At 42.8% G+C, this 23635-nt stretch overlaps 1 protein-coding gene across 17 annotated transcripts in view; it reads left to right on the forward strand.

Moving 5' to 3' along the window:
- The window catches only part of CCNY (cyclin Y), a 308606-nt gene that overhangs the window by 219187 nt on the left and 65784 nt on the right, over positions 1-23635 (forward strand). For 16 of the 17 annotated variants that reach the window (XM_054523222.2, XM_054523223.2, XM_054523221.2 and 13 more), the window contains 2 exons: positions 4273-4347; positions 22422-22456. In XM_054523222.2, coding sequence (XP_054379197.1) covers positions 4273-4347; positions 22422-22456 — 110 coding nt within the window. Of the gene's footprint in view, positions 1-4272; positions 4348-22421; positions 22457-23635 lie in introns of those variants that run through there. The other variant, XM_054523235.1, reaches the window with a different exon arrangement.

Consider the following 23635-nt stretch of genomic DNA (forward strand, 5'->3'; position numbering starts at 1 on the left):
GTCTCCCAGGATTTGGTCACGTATTTTATTCTTCATTGTTCCCTAGCTGGTTCTGCACTCTAATGTGTCATGTACTTCATCTTGACTCCCTGAATCAATTGTAAGTTTGTGTAGGATAAACCAGGCCGTACATGTCTCTGTCCCTCCTGGAGGCCGGCCACATGCCCACCTGCCTCGTGGCAGAGCTCTTGGCTTCTGTGTGGTGTTGTCTTTTCTCAGGGATGGAAATGCTCTGGTGGGGCTTCACTCTTTCAGTAAGGCAGTAGTTTGTGTTACAATGACACCCAGTAGAGTAATTGTTTAAATTTTATAAGTTCTTCTTCTTCTGGGTGAGTTAGCACATGAGGTACTTCAAGAGCTTGATGGGAGCAGGTGGGAAGAGTCAGAGCTCTCTGCACACTGCAAAGGCGGGTCTAAGGGGGGCCCAGCTGTGTGAAGTTCCAAGAGGGGCTTTGTGAGGGGTGAGGGATATGTGATTTTGGGGTGGATTGAGGGAGGATCATGTGAACAATTAGTGTTTAGATTATTACTTTAAAAATGAGTAATAAACTGTTAGAGCTGACTTCAGCAAAGTGGTCAGCATACTTTAGCAGTGAAGTGTATTTTGTCTATAATCTCTAATTTTAAGCTCAGTATTCCATGAATTTATTACTTATAATTTTTGTCGTTGAAAAACATCATAGAGGTGAACAGAAACCACTACGCTCTTCCAAATGTGTTCTACCTCGTGGTAAACATTGGGGATATCATTTTTCCTGACTCTGCAATGAGGGGATCTTTTTCCTTCATGGCTAAAATTGCACTGTTTGTCATGCTTGGCTTCAGTGTGAAGTTAGGGTGATAAAGCAGGTTCATTTTGCTTGGCTCCTGAGAATAATGGCTTTTCCCTTTTTTTTTTTTTGTTCCCCAAAGAGGTAGAGTTCCCATGATAGAACACGTATTGTAATTACCATAGTTTTCTTCAAGATCTGGCCTGTATTCACCTCATCTGTGAATTTCACATCAGACACTGGTCTTGAAGTCTCTGAACTCTGCAAGTCACTTGATGTGTGTCACCGCATTGGGGAGAGATGACACCTGGCCTGTCATCATTAGGGACCACTTGTGGCCCAGGGAGCATTCTTGTCAGACTTAGAGTTATAACTTGGCCGTGAAGGAAACGTGACAGGCTTTTCTTCGCCTCCCACTTGGTGCTCACCTTTCATAGGGAGAGTGTGAGACATAATTGTGCTGCTTGGCTTCCCCCACAGAGAACAAGTGGTCATTCCACCTTTCCTCGCTGCAGCCCTCTTGAGGAGGAGTGGAGAGGCACGGGCTGCTGGTGGAGGGCGAGAGTGCCATCGCTCAGGAGTGCCTCTGAGCTGGTCAGTTTTCACCCTGAGTTTCTATGACAGTGGACACTGCTGAGGGGAGACTCATCTTGGTGACTCTGTGTGAATCTCCTCTGAATTCAGGGAGAGCTTCAGGGCATCTTCTGGGAACACCACCCTGTGTTGGAGAGGCAGTCCAGCCACTCAGAGGGTCAAATCAGTTTCACAAGTAGTTTTTAAACAAAAGTTAAAAAAAGCAAACCAGTAGGCCGGGCACAGTGACTCATACCTGTAATTCCCCAGCACTTTGGGAGGCTGAAGCAGGAGGATCACTTGAGCCCAGGAGCTTGAGACCAGCCTGGGCAACATAGTAAGACTCTGTAGCTACAAAAAATAAAAAAATTAGCCAGGCTTATGGTGCATGCCTGTAGTCTCAGCTCCTCAGGAGGCTGAAGCAGGAGGATCACTTGAATCCAAGAAATTGAGGCTGCAGTGAGCCATGATTGCACTACTGCACTCCAGCCTGGGCGACAGAGCAAGACCCCGTCTCAAAAACAAAAACAAAAAAACAAACCAACGAAAGTGTTTACAGTGCATAAAACTCAGAAAACAATCACATTATTCAGAGATAACCAAATATTGGTATATATTCTTTTGATATATTTTCTATGCCTACACATATTTTCCCCAAAAAGGGTATCATACTGCTTTCGTCACCTAGTGACATATGGTACATCAGTTTACCTGTCAATAAAATATTCTTCATGTGATTTTTAGATGGTATGATAGCATTTCACCATCCAAATGATAGTACTATTATTTACTATTAAAAATGTCCCATTATTGGAAGCCGTCCCTTAGAATCTGTGACATCCCCATTATTAACAACTTTGAGGGCTTGTGAACATAACAGCATAGAACCCCAATCTGCAGGCAGTCAGGGGATTTTCCTCCAGGACATTCTTGGACTTAGGAGCAGGATCTCAATTCTCCAAGAAATGACAGTCTTGTGTTATTTTGGTTCCAAACAGGAAAGCTTCACATTTTTTGATTGTGGTGTTCCATAAACCCCTACTGATGTATTTTAATAATAAAAGTGAGTCTTAAAGAAAACTGGTCTGGTAGATGAGTCTCAGTTGGGCATTAAGGGAATAAGGTAGTAGTCGCTAGTCCAGATGCTGTCTGAGGCCAAGGATTGATTTTCTGGTGTCACTTTGCTGGCATGTGGGAACTGCATGCATGATGTGTTTCCACTGCTGCTTTTCTAGGGGACTATGTGTTAAGGTTCTTGGACATTAAAAGCATCCATCATGGTTAGGATTTTATATTTGCCCTCATTTTGATATGCAGAAGCTCTCAAAACATTTAGTAGCGCATTTGTTATTTAACCCCTTTTATATCCTAGTTGAGCAGGAAACCTCCTTGCAGAGTCATTTTCACCATGAAATTTCTTGACTAACTGTAGTTCAGACTGAAGCAAATTTGAAAAATTCAGTGTCTCTTCCACCCATCTTTCTCCTTCCATCAAACCCCCTTAATAGCGTTGACTCTGAAATTATTGTGTAATGTTAACAGAAGTTATATAATACAAGAAGGATCAGATAATTGAAGTAGCATCTGTTTAAGATTCAATAGATGTTTCTTTAATCAGGTACTCCAGGAGAAGTTAGGAACTGGCCCAGTAGCCATTGGCTGATGTAGGAAGAAAATCACCACACTTCAGAAGTTTGCTCAGGATAAATCTCTTTGTGGATAAATGATTAGGTGTTGCCTCCAGTGTATATGTATTTTACCATCCTTTTCTTTCTTTCACTTTATCTTTGATTGATTAACTATTAACACTAAGGATAGCCCCTTCTGTTTTTCTTAGTGTTGATTAGGTTTCTCTGCAAATTTATTGAAATAATTGAACCCAAGAAGTTTTATTCTGACTCTCTAAGTTGGTTTGAAGACCATTTTGGCTTTCCAGTAATTTTGATCTCTTTCCTCCCCTTACTTAATTCTTCTGTTTTGCTTATTTTCTATGGAATCAGTTTTTTTTTTTTTTAAATTGGAAAAACTCTTCTGTGATGGCATTCTAAGTTGTTTATACCATCCTGACAAGTTGCAGACCTTGGAGATTGTTCTAAGAGTTCTAAGATTGCAAAATCAAATGCTTGTGAAGACCTGCCAGTAAAGCAGAGAGGGGTGGTCACTGGGGAGCTGGAGTCTTGTGTCCTATAAGGGACACGGCCACTGTGAAGGGGTCACAGCTGCTTGGCTTCAGCCAGTTGTGACCACTGGGGTGGGGGCTCAGTGTTGCCAAATGATCTGATTTCTCAAGGGAAGCTGGAAATAGGTGTGTATGTATGTGTGTGTGTGTTGTGTTTGAAATCTCTTGATTTTTATATGTTGTCTTAAATGTTTTTTAAAAAGTAGGGATCAAACAAAACATGTCTGGGGCCCAGATTAGGTCTACAAATGGCCGATTTATAGCTTTTGCTCTAAGGGACAAGTTTTGCTTTTTCAGAAAGTAATTAAGCAGAGTATGTGGATGCTGATTCGCCCTAACGAGTTGAGATATTCCTATTTTAATCAACTCGAATAAGGATCTACCATGTACTTGACTGTAATGTTTTGATGAATCTGTTGTAGCACATAACTCTCTTTAATCGCATGCCATAACTCTGTCCTGCTATTTTATAGCATATTGGGTGCAGAGCAGAATTTTTTCGGAAGAAAGTGGAGTTTTTCTTAGGCTAATAGATGTCTAGCCAACTGTCTAATTTTTATGTATGACTTTCAGATTTCTAAATAGCAGTGTTCTGAATTGAACCAAAAGAATCTATTAACATAATAGCTATAGGTTTCTAGAATCCTTGAATGTATTAGCAGTTTAAAGTTGAAAAAGAATTGAGTCAATCTTGGTTCCACTTAGTTATCAGATGGTTTATTCATATAATTTCTTTTCCTTTCTTTAAAGATTTGAACATGGAATTCAATCCTTCAGATCATCCTCGGGCCAGCACAATATTCCTCAGTAAATCTCAGACAGACGGTAGGTCCTTAATTTATGTTTCTTTTTTTAAAAAAGGCTCATGTTGGTACTTCGCCTAGTGTTCCCACAAGATTTAATTTTCAATATGAAATAGAGTCCCTTTAGTGACCCACACATGTATGTTTAATGGTAGTTCTCTTGGGATTTTTTTCTTTTGCAGTGTTATGTTTTTAGAATTTCCTATTTGAAGCATCTATCCTCATTTTGTCAATCAGCTGTATTATTTCTACATACATTGTGTCATGGGAGTTTCTACCCTAAGAGTCAGAAATTTTCCTTTTAGAATTGATGTTTGCATAATTTCTCATAAGATCAGAAGTATTTGTTAATTTAGACAGTATGTAAAAGAAAGCAAAATATAATCCTTAAATAAAAGTACCACCAACTAGCTCTGTTGTGTCAGTTGAGAGCTGAATTGAACCCATACTCTAGGTGCAGATGTTTTCTTTCTTTTTTTTTTTTTCCACCGCTATAATAATAACAACCATATCTAAGTTTATTCTTATAGATCGTACCATCTTTGTGGTTCATCCCAGGTGTGTGTGGGATTTCTTCTAGGAGTTTTATCTCTTTTCAGCCCCTTCCCTGGGCATTGGCTGCAAAGGAGAGAGAAGATAAAACTTATACAATGTGGCAAACACACGTCTTCATTGGATTCCTATAGAAAAAGGTGGCAGGAGAAACTTGTTAAATGATGACATCATGACCAGGATATTACTTTAGGATGCCGGAGTCCTGCATGATTCTATCCCTAACTTTTTGGGCAATTGCTAAGCTTTAATTCAGAGAAGATCCTAAATGGACTAGAAAATAACCAAACATGTTTAAGATAGTAAGTTCATATATGAGAATTGATAACACTTCAGTAACGATTAGGTAACATTTTGGCAAGGTATAGTGCTGATTTAATATTATTGGGAATCTTTAGTTAAGCAAGCCACTGACTTGATTTGAAAATTTGATGTGTTTATGAAAAGTAAACGTTTCCAAGAATAAATTAGTATAGGCATCAAGTGTTTAGGTTGGTGCAAAAGTAATTTCAGTTTTTGCCATTAAAAGTAATGGCAAAACTGAAGTAAGTTTTTGGTGTGCTGGATACAAAAGAAACATTTTTTTCCTCTGGTGAAGCAGGAAGCCATTGGGAGGGGTGGGAGTAGTAGTGAAGATGGGTGTTTGGAACCATGAAAAAAGAGGGTCAAAACCAAGTTTTGCAGACACTGATAGTACTATAAAAACAAGAAACATAGTACTATAAAAAACAAGAAACAAAGCTGACTTACTTTCAGGTTTCATTCTTGCTTCTTGTGAACTCAGAGTGCAGACCAACTTCATTCAGAAGATGTGCTAACAAGATACTCATGAAATTGCATTAGAGCCTCTAAGTGGATTTCTCATACCTTGGTTGTCCTGGTAGAAGGAAACTTGACCTAAGTCAGGGTTGTTCCAGACTTAGCTTAGGGAACTCTACCTTCCCTCGTCACCTTTGCACTAGATATCATTCCCTTTCCTCTTCTGGAACATCAGGGCATCAATTACTCTGACCCCTCTGTTTATTGCTTCAGTTTCTCTTTAAATGCTTGATCTTTCTACTCAACATATAAACATAAATGAGTCTCATAGAAAAAGGGAAAGTAACCAATACCTCTCTTCCGGTGAAAGCTTCTATGCCATTTCTACCTCTCTCCCTGTCCACTCTCCCATTGGGATCTTCTTCCTATCCCTGCCATTCTGTGGAGCATAGCAGTAGAGTGACCTAAGGACATTTTCCCTTCTTGGGCTATTGCCCATGTATGTGGCACTTGCTGTCACCAAGAATTCCATGCTTTTTAAAAACTTTTTGGCCTTCTATTTTCAGATGGGCAATTTGCTGAAATTAAGTGCCTCTAATGAACAATTGCTTTATAAATAATTAGAAAAAATCAATTTTAAAAATCGGTAGATTTGGGCCGGGCGTGGTGGCTCATGCCTGTAATCCTAGCACTTTGGGAGGCCAAGGTGGGTGGATCACGAGGTCAGAAGATCGAGACCATCCTAGCTAACACGGTGAAACCCCGTCTCTACTAAAAATACAAAAAATTAGCTGGGCGTGGTGGCGGGCGCCTGTATTCCCAGCTACTCAGGAGGCTGAGGCAGGAGAATGGCGTGAACCCGGGAGGTGGAGCTTGCAGTGAGCCAAGATTGTGCCACTGCACTCCAGCCTGGGTGACAGAGCAAGACTCCATCTCAAAAAAAAAAGAAAAAAAGGTAGATTTGGTAACTTTAATGAATTAATTCTTTGTTGACATGATAATCAGAGAATTGGCTACCTGGTGAATTGGCTTTTGGCAAATTGGTCCTAAGAAATCCTGCCCTTCTGAAAGCTGCTTATCAGACATCTTCATAAACTTCTATTTGTCCCTCTAATGTAGTATTTCCCAGGGTCTCTCCTGTATCCTCTTATCTTTTTGGTTTGCACACAGTTCCTCATGGCATTTATGTCAACTGTCACGTCTAACCATATTTTTCTCTGTACTGTTCAAAACCCATGTATTCAACTGCCTGCTGGACATCTTTCCAATGAAGGCTGTAGGTTCCCCTGACTCAGTATGTCCCAGACAGAACTTAAGAATTCCAGTTAACTTTCTGCATTTTCTACCCTGCCCAGGTCCCTAAGCCAAGGAGGGCTTTGGATTTTCCTAGACTCTCCTCTTCTCACAGGTGGGCAGCGGTGCTGGAGATACATTTCTTCCCAGCTCCAGGTTCAGTGACATCATATTGGTGGCTTGAAATAGCCATAATCAGAGTATTTACACCATGGAAATTGGCAAATGCTGCAAATCAGAGCATTTTTTAAACAGATGACTGTTAAACATTTACTAGCACACCATTGCATCCAGGCATTCCAAGGTGTACTCAGTTTCACCTCTTACCCAGCCTTGAACCTGACCACTATTTCCTATTGCAGTTGCTGCCACCTTAGTTCAGACTCACAGTTCCCCACTTGTGTTACTGCAGCAGCCTCTAGACTGGGCTCCCTGCCCTTGACCTCATCCCTCTCTAGTCCCTGGTCTGTGCTGCCGCTAGCTGACAGGACTTCCCATGAATCAGATACGATTGTGCCACTGGCTTCCTTAACCTTTCTCAAGGGCTCCCCAGTTGCTTTAGTGTTAAATTTCAAACATTCTTAGCATGGAATATGAGGCCCATTGTGATCCAGCCTCTGCCTTCCTTCCTAGCCAACTTCTTCTCTTCTTTGTGTACTTCTGTGCTTCCGCCATATATACTGAATCACTTGCTTCCTCAAGTCTGCCACTTGCCTCACACCTGGATTTCTCCTTCCCTTTTTCACACAGCTGATTTCTTCTGATTTCACAGAAGAAATCAGGCTCCTCCAGGCTCCTCCTGCTGTCACTTCCTCCTTGAGGGTTTCTTTGATTCCTCAGCCTGGGTTGAGTGGGGCTTTGGTGAGCTCCCATAGGAGTAGCATGTGGATCTTTCTTCATCATCAGAACCATACTGTGGAATTTAAAACGACCTTTTTGTCTTTGCCACCCACTAGCCCCTAGAGGAAAAGGATCATGTGATATTGGATGTCAGTATTCCTTGTGCCAACCTGACTGGTTGAAAGAAGGAAGATGACAAAACCAGGAAACATTCTTGATTTGATTGTGATAATTCGTCACTTGGATAAACTTATATTTCCATTACAAGACTACAACTGTGGGTCTTCTACCCTATTTTTTTTCTAATTGGAAGAAATGTAGTCTGAGACAGTAAGGCATACTTCTGTTAGAGTCCTTTCTTTTGAATCTGTTGATCTCTCCTCCTTCCTTCATTAAGGTTGATGTACTTCGACAGTAGTTTAGATTTGATTTGTGGATAGGAGGCCATGGTTGGGTTGAGGACAGTCATGTTAGGGCAGCTGCTGCTTGGGCCACAGACATGCAGCTCCTGGGTCTTGACAGCTCTGTGTTTCTGCAGACCCCACATTCTCTTTCCCCTCAGCACTTTATGATCTGGCAAACAAGTTGTCGGCCATGCATCCTACCTCCCAGCTGTTCACTAGACTGATTTAGATGGCACTTGCATGATGTCATCAGAGTTTTCATGATTGCTGAATTCCTTTTCCTTCTGGATATCCAAGAGATTTAGGCTGGACATGGAACTTTTTTCTTGTTCCAAGCAGGAGACTAGGAACTCCAACAAAACTGGGTAAGTAGCCTGCTCATCAGACCCCTCCAGAGGCTGAAGGTAAGGGTATTTTATCCAAAGCCAGAGAGACTGCGTTCTTTCTTCACACAAAGAGGATGGCATTGCGGACTTCGTACAGGAGCCATTCAGCAAAAAAGGGACCAAGAGTTCCTCATGGGAGTAGAGAAGTTTGCCAGGCCAGAGAGAAGTTAGGTTGCGAGGCCTGCCATGGTTTTTCATGCTACTATCATTACTTGTGGGGAAGAACTGTAGTTCTTCATGTCCTTTCCTTTTCTGTACTTATTTTAGTTCATCATTTTCAAAGATGTGAGAGCTTAATATTCTTAAATAATATGAGAAAGCAGCCAAGCCACATCTTTTTCCTTTTAATTAGTGTGATTTTTAGAGATTTATTGTCTTAACAAAGAATTTGGAGGAAAAAAACCCTAAGTTTGCGGAATCTGTGTTTCTCAGGAGTCCCTTGAAATAATTAAAGGAATAAAAACTATCCATCCCTTGAGTGGCTTGAGCCAAAGTAGAAACATTAAAATTCAGAAATAAAAATATGATTCTTAGTTTTTGTTGCACAACCTTTTAGAAATACTGAAATTGAAAAAATATTCTGTGGCTGTCCTCATTGGGGTCGTGTTTTGGTTCCCAGGCAGTGTTGAACTTTCGCGTGGTGAAACAACCGCCCTTTTTGTCCTCCTCTCTTCTAGCATTTAGGGGCAACTTTCCGCTGCCCTGTTGGGATTGCTTTCCTCCGAGTGCTGCCATGGCCTTGCTGTCCTCACCTCACTTGCATTCCCAGCTGTCTTTAGCTCGTTCGTGTGTGCAGGTGCTGGGGTGCCCCTTTCTCCAGCTGCCCTCAGTTGCTCGGTGTGTCTCCTTCAGGGCATGTCAAGTGCCATAGGGAAGACCTAAGCTTACACCAGTGATTTTCATGCTTTGTTCCTTTGCTTACATACTATGGAAAACAATTTTGAAAAACTGAAGTCCCTCAAGCATTTTTATGTTGACCTTAAAATTTTTTTACCCTATCAAAGCACATAATTTCTGATGGATTATAAATGTTGATATTTTAAAATAAACTGGACTTCTTTAACAAATATTTCAGATGAAATTTTAATACCATAGTGATTTGATACCCACCATCAGTCCTTTACAAATGTATGAACATGCTCCTAACAGTTGGAAATTTCATATCACTCCTTTATCATGTTGAACTTGTATTTCCATTCTATTTTCTCCATAAAATTTTACACTAGTATAATGTATTTTGAGTTTGGAAAGTCATTTATCACACTATCATATTCTTTTCTATAAAAATATGAACTAGGCCGGGCACGGTGGCTCACGCCTGTAATCCCAGCACTTTGGGAGGCTGAGGCAAGTGGATCACGAGGTCAGGAGATCGAGACCATCCTGGCTAACGGTGAAACCCTGTCTCTACCAAAAATACAAAAAATTAACTGGGCGTGGTGGCAGGCACCTGTAGTCTTACATTTTACTGGATAATTATTAAACAGAAAAGTGAAATATTTTTTGGAAAAACATTTCGTGGTGAGATGCCTCTATGGTTGGATATTACTTATTACTGAAATGAGGCAGTATTCATCATCAAAGCCTTTGGTTTTTTTTTTTGTTTGTTTTGTTTTGTTTTTGAGACAGAGTCTCGCTCTGTCGTCCAGGCTGGAGTGCAGTGGCACTATCTTGGCTCACTGGCAAGCTCTGCCTCCTGGGTTCATACCATTCTCCTGCCTCAGCCTCCCGAGTAGCTGGGACTACAGGCACCCGCCACCACACCCAGCTAATTTTTTGTATTTTTAGTGGAGATGGGGTTTCACCATGTTAGCCAGGATGGTCTCGATCTCCTGACCTCATGATCCGCCCACCTCGGCCTCCCAAAGTGCTAGGATTACAGACGTGAGCCACCGCACCCGGCCAAGCCTTTGTTTTTATAGATGTAAGTGCTGAGGAACTTTGTTCATCTATATAAATAGATGGAAATAGAAAGATTTTTATTATAGTCATATCATTGAATTCTTTCTACTCCATCTAGTTTATATGTCGAAAAATCTCCAAGGGATTTGTCAGCCAAAATAATTCCTAATAATCAGCTACAGTTCAGTTTTGTTCCCCTTCTATTTTATTGACAGTAGAGAATTGGAATCTATTTGATTTGCAAAAGAATTACTCAGTTAGAGAAGTCCCTCATTTTTACAGTTTCTGGGAAGTACATCAAAAAAGGTTTACCAAATGTAACACATGACTTTTAATTATATCTACTACTCTTTACATTTGGTGGCACCTAGTTTAACCTGATACCCTTGGGAGCTTTGGGAGAATAAATCTAGGCTTAATCTGAGAACACCTTCTCTGACTGCTGCCCCACCGCATTCTGCATGCCCCTGTGTTGCCGCAGAGGTCTTCACTGTATCGTGATTTATTCCAAGTCTTCATGTTTATACATCTCTGCCATTCACAGTGCCAGGCCCATAGAAAGAACTCAAATATATGTTGAATGGAGGAACCCCCACCTGCTCTTTTCCTCTGAACTAATATTTTCAGCTTCTCTTTTGATTTAAATGTATTTTCCTCAGAATGCTACAGGTTCTTCATATGACTTTGTTGGCAAAGCCAGGCATCGTAGTCAATTCCGTCAGTCAAATCAGTCTTACATTCTTTTTAATTACGTATTTCTTTATTTTTATTTTTGCCTATCACACCCGTTTCTTAGAATCAGTCTTACCTTCTGTGAGAAAAAGTCTGATTTTATTTTTACAATTCACGTAACATGTTAATGTGCATGCCCGTGGCTGCCTTTGTGCTTCTGATCATAAATGGCCGGACAGGCGCAGGGGAGTGCACACCTGGCCAGCAGTCTGCAGTCCACTGCACCTTCCCGCCCTTCCCTGTACCCTCCTGCTCTGCTGCCCTCACTGCTCCCTGAGCTTTGCTTGGGGGTCTAACACCTGAAGAGGCAGGTCCTGTTGGAAACCATCCTCACTGTGATATCTGTAAACTCAGAGCCAGAAGTCTTTCCAGCACCCCTCCAGGGAAAGTCCATAGGACAAAGAAGCCTCCAGGTTGTGCCACAGGAGGCTGGCAGGAGATGAAAGACACATGAACCTGGATTGAAGGTGGTTACCACAACCCCAGTGGCTGCTTGTCTTTCCATCTGGTGCCCCCAGAGGTTTTCACACCAGGTCAGTGCAGGCCTCAGCTTGGGTGTGCCTGCCTTTCTTTGTGAAGTTGTGAGGGAGGAAGGTGGTTCCTGCATCACACCTCAGCCTTTTTGAAGGTCTCTTTGAATACTTGGTTTGAGGACCTTTGCTCTAGTCTAGCCCTAAGTTACTTGTGACAGACCATTTCAATAAAAGAATTGCAAAAACTACTACCTCACCTGTCTTTCCCTCTAGTTTGGGGTGTGTGGAGGAGGGTGGGTACTCAAAAGCCATGAGTAGTTGAGTGTGCAGACAGGTCCATTGGTGTGTGCTGGGCTGCCCATGCCCTTGCCAACCTGTGGCCACCCCAGCGGCAGGGAACCAGCCTCTGGCCTCCAGTTAGGCAAGGCTCTAGGACCCAGCTCTGCGTTAGGCCTTTGTCTTCCATTAGTGGGATTTATAGTCACATAATCTCTTGGGTCATAACTTCCTATAAATTGACAATGGACACACCTGTCTCCTTAGAAGACTGCTCTCCTGAAGCAGTAGGGTGAGTCCCAGGCACACAGCGAGCCCTCAGCAATGTCTGCTCATTAACCTGTGATGTAACAGGTACTTTGGGATCCTCACTGGGGATCTCTTGAGCCAACCTCTTCCGGGACCCCTGGCAAGAGGAGCCACCCTGTCCTGGCACTGTAAGCATGCGTTCCAGAGACGTTTTCTACCGCCTGGTAGACAGCCAGTCTGGAAATCGTACATGCTCCTTGGGGTTGGCACGTCCAAATCAGAAGTCAGCGTCTTTCCTCTCCTGCCAGCTTCCTCTCCCTTGCCACCTAATTTTTTATTTATTTATTTATTTTTTTGAGATGCTCTGTCGCCCAGGCTGGAGTGCAGTGGCACGATCTCAGCTCACTGCATGCTCCGCCTCGTGGGTTCACGCCATTCTCCTGCCTCAGCCTCCCGAGTAGCTGGGACTACAGGCACCCGCCCCAACACCTGGCTAATTTTTTGTATTTTTAGTAGAGATGGGGTTTCACTATGTTAGCCAGGATGGTCTTGATCTCCTGACCTCGTGATCCACCCGCCTCGACCCTCCAAAGTGCTGGGATTACAGGTGTGAGCAACCACGCCCGGCCTCATAACCTAGTTTTTAAGAATAAACCCATTGTTTGTCTGGGTCTTAATGGGCACCCCCAGAGTCCTGTAGTCAGTGTCTAAGCTGCACCTATGCCCTGAATTTCTCCCATCCTCCCCTTCCGCCTGGACTCTCCTTTCCTCCTTCCTCACCTAGTCTGTGGCGAGGCCCTTTCCCAGCCTCCTGCCTCCATCATGTCCTCTCTCACCTTTCTTCCACCTGTCTGCAAGTGGAGCTTCTCTTAGGCCCCTCCCTGCCTGACCGTCTGTCTCCTCACCACTGGAACAGTGAGACACCAGCCCACACACAGAGCCCTTTTCACCCTTCTTGTGGGTCCCCTCCCCTCCAGGCCTGAGAGGCCATCACCTGTGGCATGCTCTGCCCGCAGCACCTGCCCTCTGTCCCTGCTGGCCCAATGGCTGCCTCGTAGGTGATGCTTCCCTGTTTCCCTTCATTCCATTGATTGTGGTGGACACCTTTCCTTGGCTGGAACACCTCTGAAATCAGCACAGTCAGTGACTTGCCAAAATTTAATTGCCAGCATTTTTTTTTTCTTTCTTAGTGACACATAGAGTAATGGTTTATCAGAAAATCAGTGGCATTACGTTCAGTGCAGTTTGAGTATTCGTCTGTGTGGAGGTGATTATTTTTGTGGTATAGAAATAAATAGCTTGTCTGTTTATCTGCTGGATTGCATCTTGCTCATGGATGGGAACTGTGCGTTTCACATTCTGCAGTCTCTGCAGTGGCTAGCACATAGAAGAAACTCACAAGCATAGGGGAATGAAGGAATGAAAGCAGGGCATCATGACCCACCCTGGGCAGACTTGCCGTGGCACGGTGGCGGTCTTCCCTGAGTAGTGGCTTTCTGTTTTGTGTTGCAGCTTTACCTTTTCCTACCTTCCCTAGCTTTGTTAGAAAACGACACATCCATTTTTTAGGGACAGGAGAATGTAGGTTTTTTTAGGCGCAGGTGGTATATTTGGGCTTTCCTATTCCGGGTCAGAACTCAGCATGACTGTGCCACCCTCAGGCCAGCCCTCCCCTCTCCCCTCTGCAGTCTTCTCTTGAGGTGCGTGGGGGAGGGGAGGGCAGGTGTCAGGTCTCTTGGCCAGGCCTCGCCCTGTAAGTCAGATGCGCAAAAGAGGCGCTCTTTGGGTGCCGTGGCTCACTTTTCTTGGGAGCATCGCCTGACTCCAGTATTTCGTCTCTTGGGCTTTCCAGTGTGGAGAAAGCTGCCGACATAGTAGAAACTCAGATGAAATCATTTAGACCCAGAATATCAGTTTTCTCACTACCTTTTATCATATCGTCTCTCCTGACCTGCCCTGTTCCCAGTCAGAACATTGCTCAGTGAGCACAGATCCAGAATAGAGGTTAGCAGGGATTATTCCCCCAGGCTGGGGGGAGTTTGATGTCCTGTCTACCACAGTCTTGTCCTACTGTTAGACAGCACCTGTGGCCTGCTGGTAGCCATAAACTTACTTTTCAATTCTCTTTTTAAAAACTTCGAGCACCTGCATTTCCCCTTCAGTTGGCACAGACTGATAACCTTATAAATACTTTTCATAGCTTACCATGTTTATAGCTTACCTTACGTGGCTTATGTTTTTGGCAGGCTGCCCCGTGACATCTAGGGAGGCAGCTGAATTTCAGGATAGTCTGATGCAGTCACCATATAAGAATAGTTAATGCCTTGGAATGATTGCCTGAAGATAGCGATCCTCTGGAATCAGACTGCCTGAGCTGGAGGCTTAGATCCAACACTCTCCACATAATCTTGGTGCATATGATCCATTTCCACATGATTTCCCTGAATCTCAGTTTTATCACTGTAAAATGGAGTTAGTACCTCTTTGTGAGATTGTCAGGAGGACTAAATGCATAATCCATCAAAGCACCGAGCCCTGTACGTAAGACAGCATAAGTTCTCAGTAAATATAATCCTTACCCTAGAGTGTAGGTTCTCATTTGCTCAGTTGGATGGAGTTTCTTCCTTGACTTGGGTCTGTGCCATCTTCTAGCTTGTCTGTGCCGACAGCTCCTCTGTGCTGACTGTGACACCTTGTACCAGAACACTGGGCCTGACCAGGAGGAGAAGGGATGGATACCAGGACAAGAGTAGAGGGTGGCTTCTGTGCACTGCTGTGCCCAGTCCCATCTTTTTCTGTGTTTCCTTGATAAACATAGATCGTGGACCCCCACATCTTAGAGTTGCTTCCAAGCTAGGCACAGTGGCTCACTCCTGTAATCCCAGCATTTTGGGAGGCTGAGTGGGGAGGATTGCTTGAGCCCAGGAGTTCAAGACCAGCCTGGACAGCATAGTGAGACCCCCCCATTTCTACAAAAAAATGAAGATTTTGTTTTAAAGAAAGAGTTGCTTCAACACACCTTGGAAGCAAACCAGAAAGAGGCCAGGTCTGAAATTATATCAGCCAGCATTTGATAGCAGCTCGTTATAATAGAATACACAGCACTCTAAGTCTCACTTAAAAAATAAAATGATAACCTCACCTCCACCATGTGTCAGGATAGATTTCTGATGGATTGACTAGTGGTAGAGTAAATGTAACAAATACAATCATAATCATCTAGAAATAGTATACATGAATATTTAGTGTCAGAATGGGGAAGGGGCATGTAAGTTTGTAGAAGCAATGGAGGAAATTGCCTAAAAATGAAAACTCATGTCAAAATGCATCTAACAATGAAATCATCAGTGATGGAAATATCACAATATATAGGAAAAAGGATTAATGCCTTTATGTATTAAAGAATTATTATACAATCAGTGAAAATGCTAACACACCAATAGAAAAATGGGCATATTTCTGTTGGCATGTTTATATATGAGCACATGTATACTTGCACATATTTATATACAAATACATTCATATGCAAATGTTGTATACATCATGCTTGCTTTGTATGTATGCACACAAAAGAGACTCGAAGGATACACGTCAAAATATTAATAGTGATTGTCTCTGGATTGTTGGATTAAACAGGTTGGGCCTCTCAAATTCGAAAATTTGAAATCTGAAATGCTCCAAGATGGATCTGTAACTTACTGAGCACCAACCTGATGTTCAAAGGAAATACTCGTTGGAGCATTTTGGATTTCAGATTTTTGGATTTGGGATGCTCAAATGATGCAGAATTTCAAAATCTGATAAAAAATATCCTAAATCCAAAATACTTCTGGACCCACACATTTCAGATAAGGGGTGATAAGGGTTGATAAGGGATACCCATGCATTTCAGATAAGGGGTGATAAGGATACTCAGTCTGTATGTGTGTATGTTTTATGTATCTCTATGTTTTCCAAGCAAGCTTTTAATTTTTATTTGCAGTTGCATTTTCTTCTTTATATGGCTCTGTATTTTCCAAATTTTCTGCAATAAGCATGCATTTCTTTTCTAATTAGCAGAAAGTTTTAAATGGATGCCACTTAGTTGAAGTTTCTGTGCTTCTGAAGAAATCCTTTGGCCTCAGATATTCTCTGTGAGAAACAAAACCTCTCAAGTGAGTTGGCAGCTTAGGTGGATATTTGTTCTTTGAATAGTTTTCTCCTTATGTTCTTCCTTCGTCTACTTCCTATTCTTTTCCCTGGAATTTTCTCCTCTCCATGACTGGCTGTGCCCTCAACATCTTAGAAATGTTTCTGTGTCTTTTCATTTTTGTTTCATTGGCTTTGCTTATTTAGATTTCACTTTGAATGCATTGAATGTCACATTCCTCTGTGCCCAGATTTCGAAATAAGAGCAGGTCCTGGACAGTTCAGAGCAGGCCAGAGGTCTAATTGGAAGCTCCCTTCCTGCAATACAGGTGGTGTGCCTCGGGGGGAAATGGCCACACCAGGATGCTTTGTTCTGGGCTCCAAAGTGTGGGTGATGTTCCTGCTACAGTGTGCTTTGTGTCCTGGCCATTTGTGTTCATGACGACCTCCCTGTCAGGGCAGGAGCTCAGCAGGGCAGGAGCCTCCATGTGCACTCTGAACAGGGGCTCAACAGTTGTTTTGAATTGAGTGAGTGAGTGAGTGAATTCACTGAATTATTGAAAACTGTAGGAACTGTGTGGTAATCTCAAATTTACTGTAAGAAAAGTTAATAGTAAACTTTTAATTTTATTGTTCAAGGCCTGATCTATGCTACCCACAGGAAAAAGGAAAGGGAAATGAAACCTTTTCTTTTCAACCAGATCTTTGTGATCTGCATTGGAGCTATCTCAGCAATCAGCTTCGTATATCCAAACAAAATTCTGTCATTCTTTAGTTGAAGCCTGCCTCTTGTGTGGCCTGCCAGTCCTTTACATCCAGAGTAGTTAATCAGTTAAGTAAATTTTCTTTGTAGAATAGCACAGCTCTGTTCATACCTGGTTCTAATTGCCATTCTGTTTTTAAATGGGACTCGTTTTATGAAGATGCCAAGGGTGCCTGTGCACACCAGTGATGCTTTTGTTGGAGGGCAGGTGTATAGAGGAAGGGGTCCTACACGCAGTCTCCTCTCTTCTTCTTCTGGGCCCTCCCTTCCTTGGCCTGCTTGGGCTCTTCCCTCATTTGCCAAAGAAAGAGTATCTTAGGTATCTTAGGACCTTTTTAGTACCAGCATCCTATGGCTTGGTGGTGGCTAACACTTGCCATTGGAAGGTCGGTCTATTTTAGAAATGGAAGAGGAGAGTCAGGTGTGGTGGCTCATACCTCTAGTCCCAAAACTTTGGGGGGTGCTGAGACAGGAGGATTGCTTGAGCCCAGGAGTTCAATACCAGCCTGGGCAACATAGTGAGATCTCATCTCTAAAAAAGAAAAAAATTGGAAATGGAAGAGGAGAAACCAAGGTAATCTTTTAAATGCCTACCTATGACAGGAATCAGCTGAAATGGTGTTTAGATTGTTAACAAATCCTCATTAATAATCACGCACTAGGTTGAAAGTTGTATTTTAAAGAGTCACTTGTGTGAAATTGTGGCAAGAGAGTGTCCCATAGCAACTTAAGTGTAATTTTGTTTGTCCCTCAGATTGCAAACACTGCCTTTTACTCTCTTCACTCCACATTTTATCAGGAGAAGACTTTTAATGCCAACTGTATTGTTTTTGCTGATTTTAGATGGCTTATATTTAAAGCCTCTGGTACATTTTCTGTTTACGTCTTTATGGACTGTCACTGTAGCCAATTAAAAATCCTCTTAACTATCATAGATTGTGTCAAGGGAGATTGCTGTTATTCCTCTCCCAGGAAAGAAAAAATTTATGATCCATATCAATTTATTGCCTGTTTTTCCTAAAGAAGCAAAACATAATTATTAGTTAATTCAGTTAGACATTAACTCAGAAAACTACAGAGATTTTGACTGATTGTTATAGTAACCAAAAATATTGAAGTGTTAAAGATGACTAAAACCAGCTATTAGGAATGAGTTGGCATATTGCTTATACCATTACATAAAATAGCTAAAGCATTTTGAATTTCAGAGCTGTACCCACATCAGCCTCAGTGGTTTCAAATTTATTTTAAAGACAGATTTAGATTTGGGCAATTCTTTCCGTCTTTTCAGGTGATACACCACTGTAAAATATTCTGCTTATCACTGGGTGTGGTGGTTCACGCCTGTAATCCCAGCGCTTTGGGAGGCCGAGGCAGGCGGATCACTTGAGGTGAGGAGTTCGAGACCAGCCTGGCCAACATGGCAAAACCCTGTCTCTACTAAAAAATACAAAAAATTAGCCGGGTGTGGTGGTGCACCCCTGTACTCTCAGCTACTTAGGCAGGAGAGGCAGGAGAATTGCTTGAACCTGAGAGGTGGAGTGAGTCAGCTTACTTCCCTCCAGCCTGGATGACAGAGCGAGACTCCGTCTCAAAAAAAAAAAAAAAAAAAGATTCTATTTATCTTATTCCCCCTGTGGTAATGTCTTGGTTGTGCTCCTGCTAGCTTAGGGGAAAAGGAGTAATTAATTTTAAGGGCACTGAGGGTATCTCAGACAGCTCCCGAATTGGTGGAACTGGGTACTAAAAGCCGTTAGGACTAAGGCAGCACCTGCCTTCTGCCCATCTCCCTCTGCCGTGTTTCTCTGCATGGCAGAGGGACACCACTGCTGTATGGGGGTCCAGGAATCATAAGACACAAAATACAGTCACACTCATGACTCTAACTTATTACAATGCAAGCACATGAAGCAAACTCAGTACAGGGAAGAGGTGCACGGGGCGAGTCTTCTCCCATGGAGCCACACAGGTTGCACTTCATCCCCCCATTCACAAATGAGTTGTGAAAACACCTATGGAATGTTGTCAGCCAGGGAAACTCCTGGGTAGAGACCTAGCACCCAGGATTTTTATGGAGGACCACTCATGTAAGAAGGCTCTGCCTGTAAGTACCAAAGTTCCAGACTCCCAGAAGGAAATAAACCATACTGTGTGCGGCATTGAGCATATTGTTTGTGCAGACAGCTTAGGCACAGTGAGCCACTCTTACCAGTTAGGGAATGATGGGAAGGAACCCTCCTAAATCCAAGTTCCCAGATACCAGCCAAGGGCCAACCTTGCAACAGGCCCTTTAAGGATGGCAGTCAGATCTGCTGCTTCACTCTTTCCTGCACAGTGGAGCCCCACCCCAGTCTGAAGTTTACACATCATACCCTCAGTTAAGGTTGAGCAGAGCCCTTTGAATATGTCCCAACTCCAGATTCCCAGGAGAAGGAGTTAGCCCAGAGAGGGTAGAGTTACCCCCCAATCCAGGCAGGATGGTCAGAGTAATGGGTCCCATGGTCCAACATGGATATCAGGAATTCTTCCCATCTGTGTAGGGACAGGTTGTTGGTTTGGGGGCGCGGAAGACACTCCAGAAGCAAGTCGGCCATAGGGATGCATGTGTGGAAAATATTCTCAGAAACTGTGCAGACTTCATCTGCCAAAGGCCCTCTTATGTTAGGAGGAGAATTACAAAACCATACAGGAAAGTGGCACCTGACTCAGGCCCCAGGAGCCCCAGGTTGCTCTGAGGAAATAGGGTAGTGTGTAGGTGTTGATTTGCATAGAAGCAGTGAATGCCTGAGAGATTCTGTAATAGATTCAGATAGCTTATCCTCAGGTGTTCTGTAATAGTGTTAGTGAACTTTCGTTTTTCTTCACCATTATGATTGCAGCCAGTTGGAATTCATGAAAATGGCCTGATTCCTCCCTGAGATTGATCCTTGTAGGTGGTGGACAAAAATGGCATATGTGTTTATAATATTCTTCTGTGTCTGCTGTAGTTTTTTTTTTTTTGTTAGAAAGCTTTTGTGTTAGTCTGTTTTCACACTGCTGATAAAGACATACCCCAGACTGGGCAGTTTACAAAAGAGGTTTAAGGGACTTACAGTTCCACGTAGCTGGGGAGGCGTCACAGTCATGGTGGAAGGTATCTCAGGCACGTCTCACATCGTGGCAGACAAGAGAAGAGGGCTTGTGCAGAGAAACTCCCGTTTTTACAATCATCAGATCTCATGAGACTTATTCACTATCATGAGAACAGCATGGGAAAGACCTGCCCCCATGATTCAATTACCTTCCACCAGGTCCCTCCCACAACATGTGGGAATTCAAGGTGAGATTTGGGTGGGGACACAGCCAAACCATATCAGCTTTCTTGGTCGGACTTACAGTCAGAACTGTTGAAGGTTATGCATCTCAGCCATTCCTTCTATGTGTGAATAATTCCTAATCTTCTCAGTAGTACCCATATAGGAAGCGCTGGTATTTTTTGAGGCATGGATATCTTCCATTTGCTGAAGGCAGGGGCTGATGTAGGGTGCTGAGGTGACCTTAGTATGGGCGGTGGTTCCCACAGTTGGGAGACACAAGTCTCTTTTGCACAAACCTATCACTGGGATGCTCTGAGAAGGGTTAAGTGTCATCTCAGAATATAGTGGGAACCCTGTCAGTTCTGTGGCCCATGTAGAAAGGGTTTCCGGATCCCTTCAGTCAGTGGGAAATCACCATAGAATTATCATCATATCCCCATCCTTGGCTACATGTATAATAGTTTAGTATGAATTAAAGAAAACACACACATGTGCATGCACACGCTCTATATGTGTATGTATGTATGCCAGGAAGTTAAAACCCAGAACTTCCAGCCAGACCATCCTGTTTGTTTTGCTGTGGTTTTCATGTGGATTCTTCCTTGGAGTCAGGTAAAATGTAATCCCTCTGCCTCCACGCTGTGCATAGCAGACAAGTTTGTTGCTGCTGTCTGTGCACTTGTGCTCTGTGTGTGCTAGTCTGGCCTCATGCATGGCCAGGGTGTCCTGTCCCGTGACAGCAGGGGGCTGATCGCCTGTACCTGCGTCCATCTGATGGCTTGATGGAGCTACTTTCTATGTGTCAGTCTCTCTTTTTAAAGTACTCAACAGTATCCTCAGACTAATTTTTGCTTTTGCATTTTTGCTTTTGTTATCTTTGAGATATCAAGGGTGGAAGGCAGCATTCATTCCAGAGAGGACAAGACTTGTAAGGAAAAGAGAAGTGTTTTTTTGTGAGTCTAAGAACAGCGTATGAGTGATAGAAAAACAGTTCCATAGTCCCTCCAACAGATCAGCAGGAAGGCTTTTGAAAACAGTAGTGAATCTTCTTTGCGGGGGCATGGACTGTAAGGAGAAAACCTTCTTCTATCTTTTGTACACTGCTGTTTTAGGGTACCCCAAGATAACATTGTTGATTCCTGGGGACCTAGGATGTTATCTCCTTGAATGAAACCTATTCTTCATGTCTTTTACAGTAATGAATAAATGTGTTGATGGATTCATCTATACCCACAAAATGAGCCTTCAGAAAAGAAAATGCAAAGTTCAGTGATACTAGGTTATTACAAGCTCTTCGTGTTCCCTGTGACTGACCGTTCTACCTCTCTGGGGCTGCAGGCTCCCATTCTGAGAAACACTGGTATCTGGGGACACTGGAGGCTGACCTGCTCAGCACAGGCCATGTGTGCAGTGTGAGAAGCCACCTTGTTAGAGCAGTATCAATTATGGTGACCTCTGTCAGCCTTATGGGGTTGGGGGTGGGTGCCACAAGGAGCTCCAGGGGCCTCCCAGACAGAAGCCCAGCTGTATTCACCAGCACCCAGCATGGAGAATAATGGGTTTCCATGATAAGTAACGCCACTGATGTACATCGTCTTCCTGGATCTCAATGCTTTCTAGATATTGTTGTTATTTATATTTCCCTTATATACTGTGGAGCTTTATGGGTCTGGTAGGCTTGGGAATAAATAGTCCTATCATTTGTTAATTATGTTAAACTAATAGATGCATATGAGTTTTATGAGGGTTACTAATTACTTTTTTATTCAGTTAATGGAAATCTGTTACCCCTTAATTGATTTCAGCTGCAGTTATTTTGTTAGGGTGCTGTTGTTTAAATGGATGTATATTTCCCTCTGTGAGCCAAGTTCATTCAGATCTGCATTTGTGCAGGTCCTGTATTCTTATATTTGATAAATGAGCAAGTGGGTATGTTGGTTGGTGGAAGGACGGGACCACGACACAGAGGCCCAGTCCTCAGCCACCTGCCAGGGGTTGGCATACAGGCATATAACATTTCTGTTGCATCTTTTGTTTTCACAGTGAGAGAAAAACGCAAGAGTCTCTTCATTAACCATGTAAGTGAAGCTGTCTCCCTGTGTTTTTCATAATGACTGTACAGTGTAAAGAGCTAAAATAACTGTCTGTGATGGATGAAAATGGCTCATGTGCTTTGTAGATACTTGGAAGAATGTTGCAGTGTACTTATGCTTAGTTTGGTTTGTAATTGGACAAGCATCACTCAGTATTTGTCCACTGTCCCAAATATTTTTCCAGAAGCCCTAGACCACTATTGTTCATGAGATGATGTGTGTGAACAATAACATATCAAACATCACCCAGCAAGTCCAAGCGAAAGCCACTTCTTTTTAATTTTGAATCCTTTCCTTTCTCTACCCTCACCGCCAAATTATTCTTTTTCTCTTGTAGCTCAGTTCCATTTGAATAAACACATAATTGTTTTCCATGAGGCTCTCTGTCTCCACACTTGACTCTTCCCATTTGTTGTTTGTGGGTCCAGTGGAGTCTGCATGTTCTTCTGATGCTCCAAGAAAGAGGATAAACTTGATAACACTAAATTTAAAAAAGATGTTCAAACATTTGGCTGTAGTCTTTTGGCCATTCTTAGCCATGTCTCCCTCCCCTGGTGGCCAGGTGCAGGTGCCCCATTGAGATACTTCATCCCTCTTCCTTCCTTGAGCAGAGGTGTAGCTGGCTGGCTCCAGCGCCTGCTCCACACCCTATATACCAGGCAAGTCCTAGCCACCCCTTCTTCTTAGAAATATGGCCCTTTAGGAAAGAAAACTCTCCGAGAGGTATGGAATGATGAAACAGGTGTAAATTATCAAAATAAGTATGCTCTAAGTCCTCATTCTAAAAACAGAACCACACAAGGGTCTTTCTCAGGATTTTTAGACTGTCTGCATCTCTGTATTTGAAGATCTTGAAATAGTCCTAAAGCTGTGTTTTAAAGAGACTTAAAGTCATAGTATTGTATTCTCTGCCCTTTGAAAATATGGACAAAATGCAGTTGGGAAGAAATTCATAAGCTGGGCCCTTACACTCAAGGGACATGATGCTACGCCCTTAGGAGATTGATGACTTCTTTGTAGTCAGTGTTAATATATATGCACATATACAGTTTTCTAGGGGTCAGAGGGCTTATAATTTTTAGCAGATTCTTAAAGCAATCTGTGACCTTTTCCCTTGGCCCCTTAAATTTCAAAGCATCTGTTTATACCACCTTTGAAATTGCA

The sequence above is a fragment of the Pongo abelii genome, chromosome 8, assembly GCF_028885655.2.
Source record: "Pongo abelii isolate AG06213 chromosome 8, NHGRI_mPonAbe1-v2.0_pri, whole genome shotgun sequence".
Taxonomy (NCBI): domain Eukaryota; kingdom Metazoa; phylum Chordata; class Mammalia; order Primates; family Hominidae; genus Pongo; species Pongo abelii.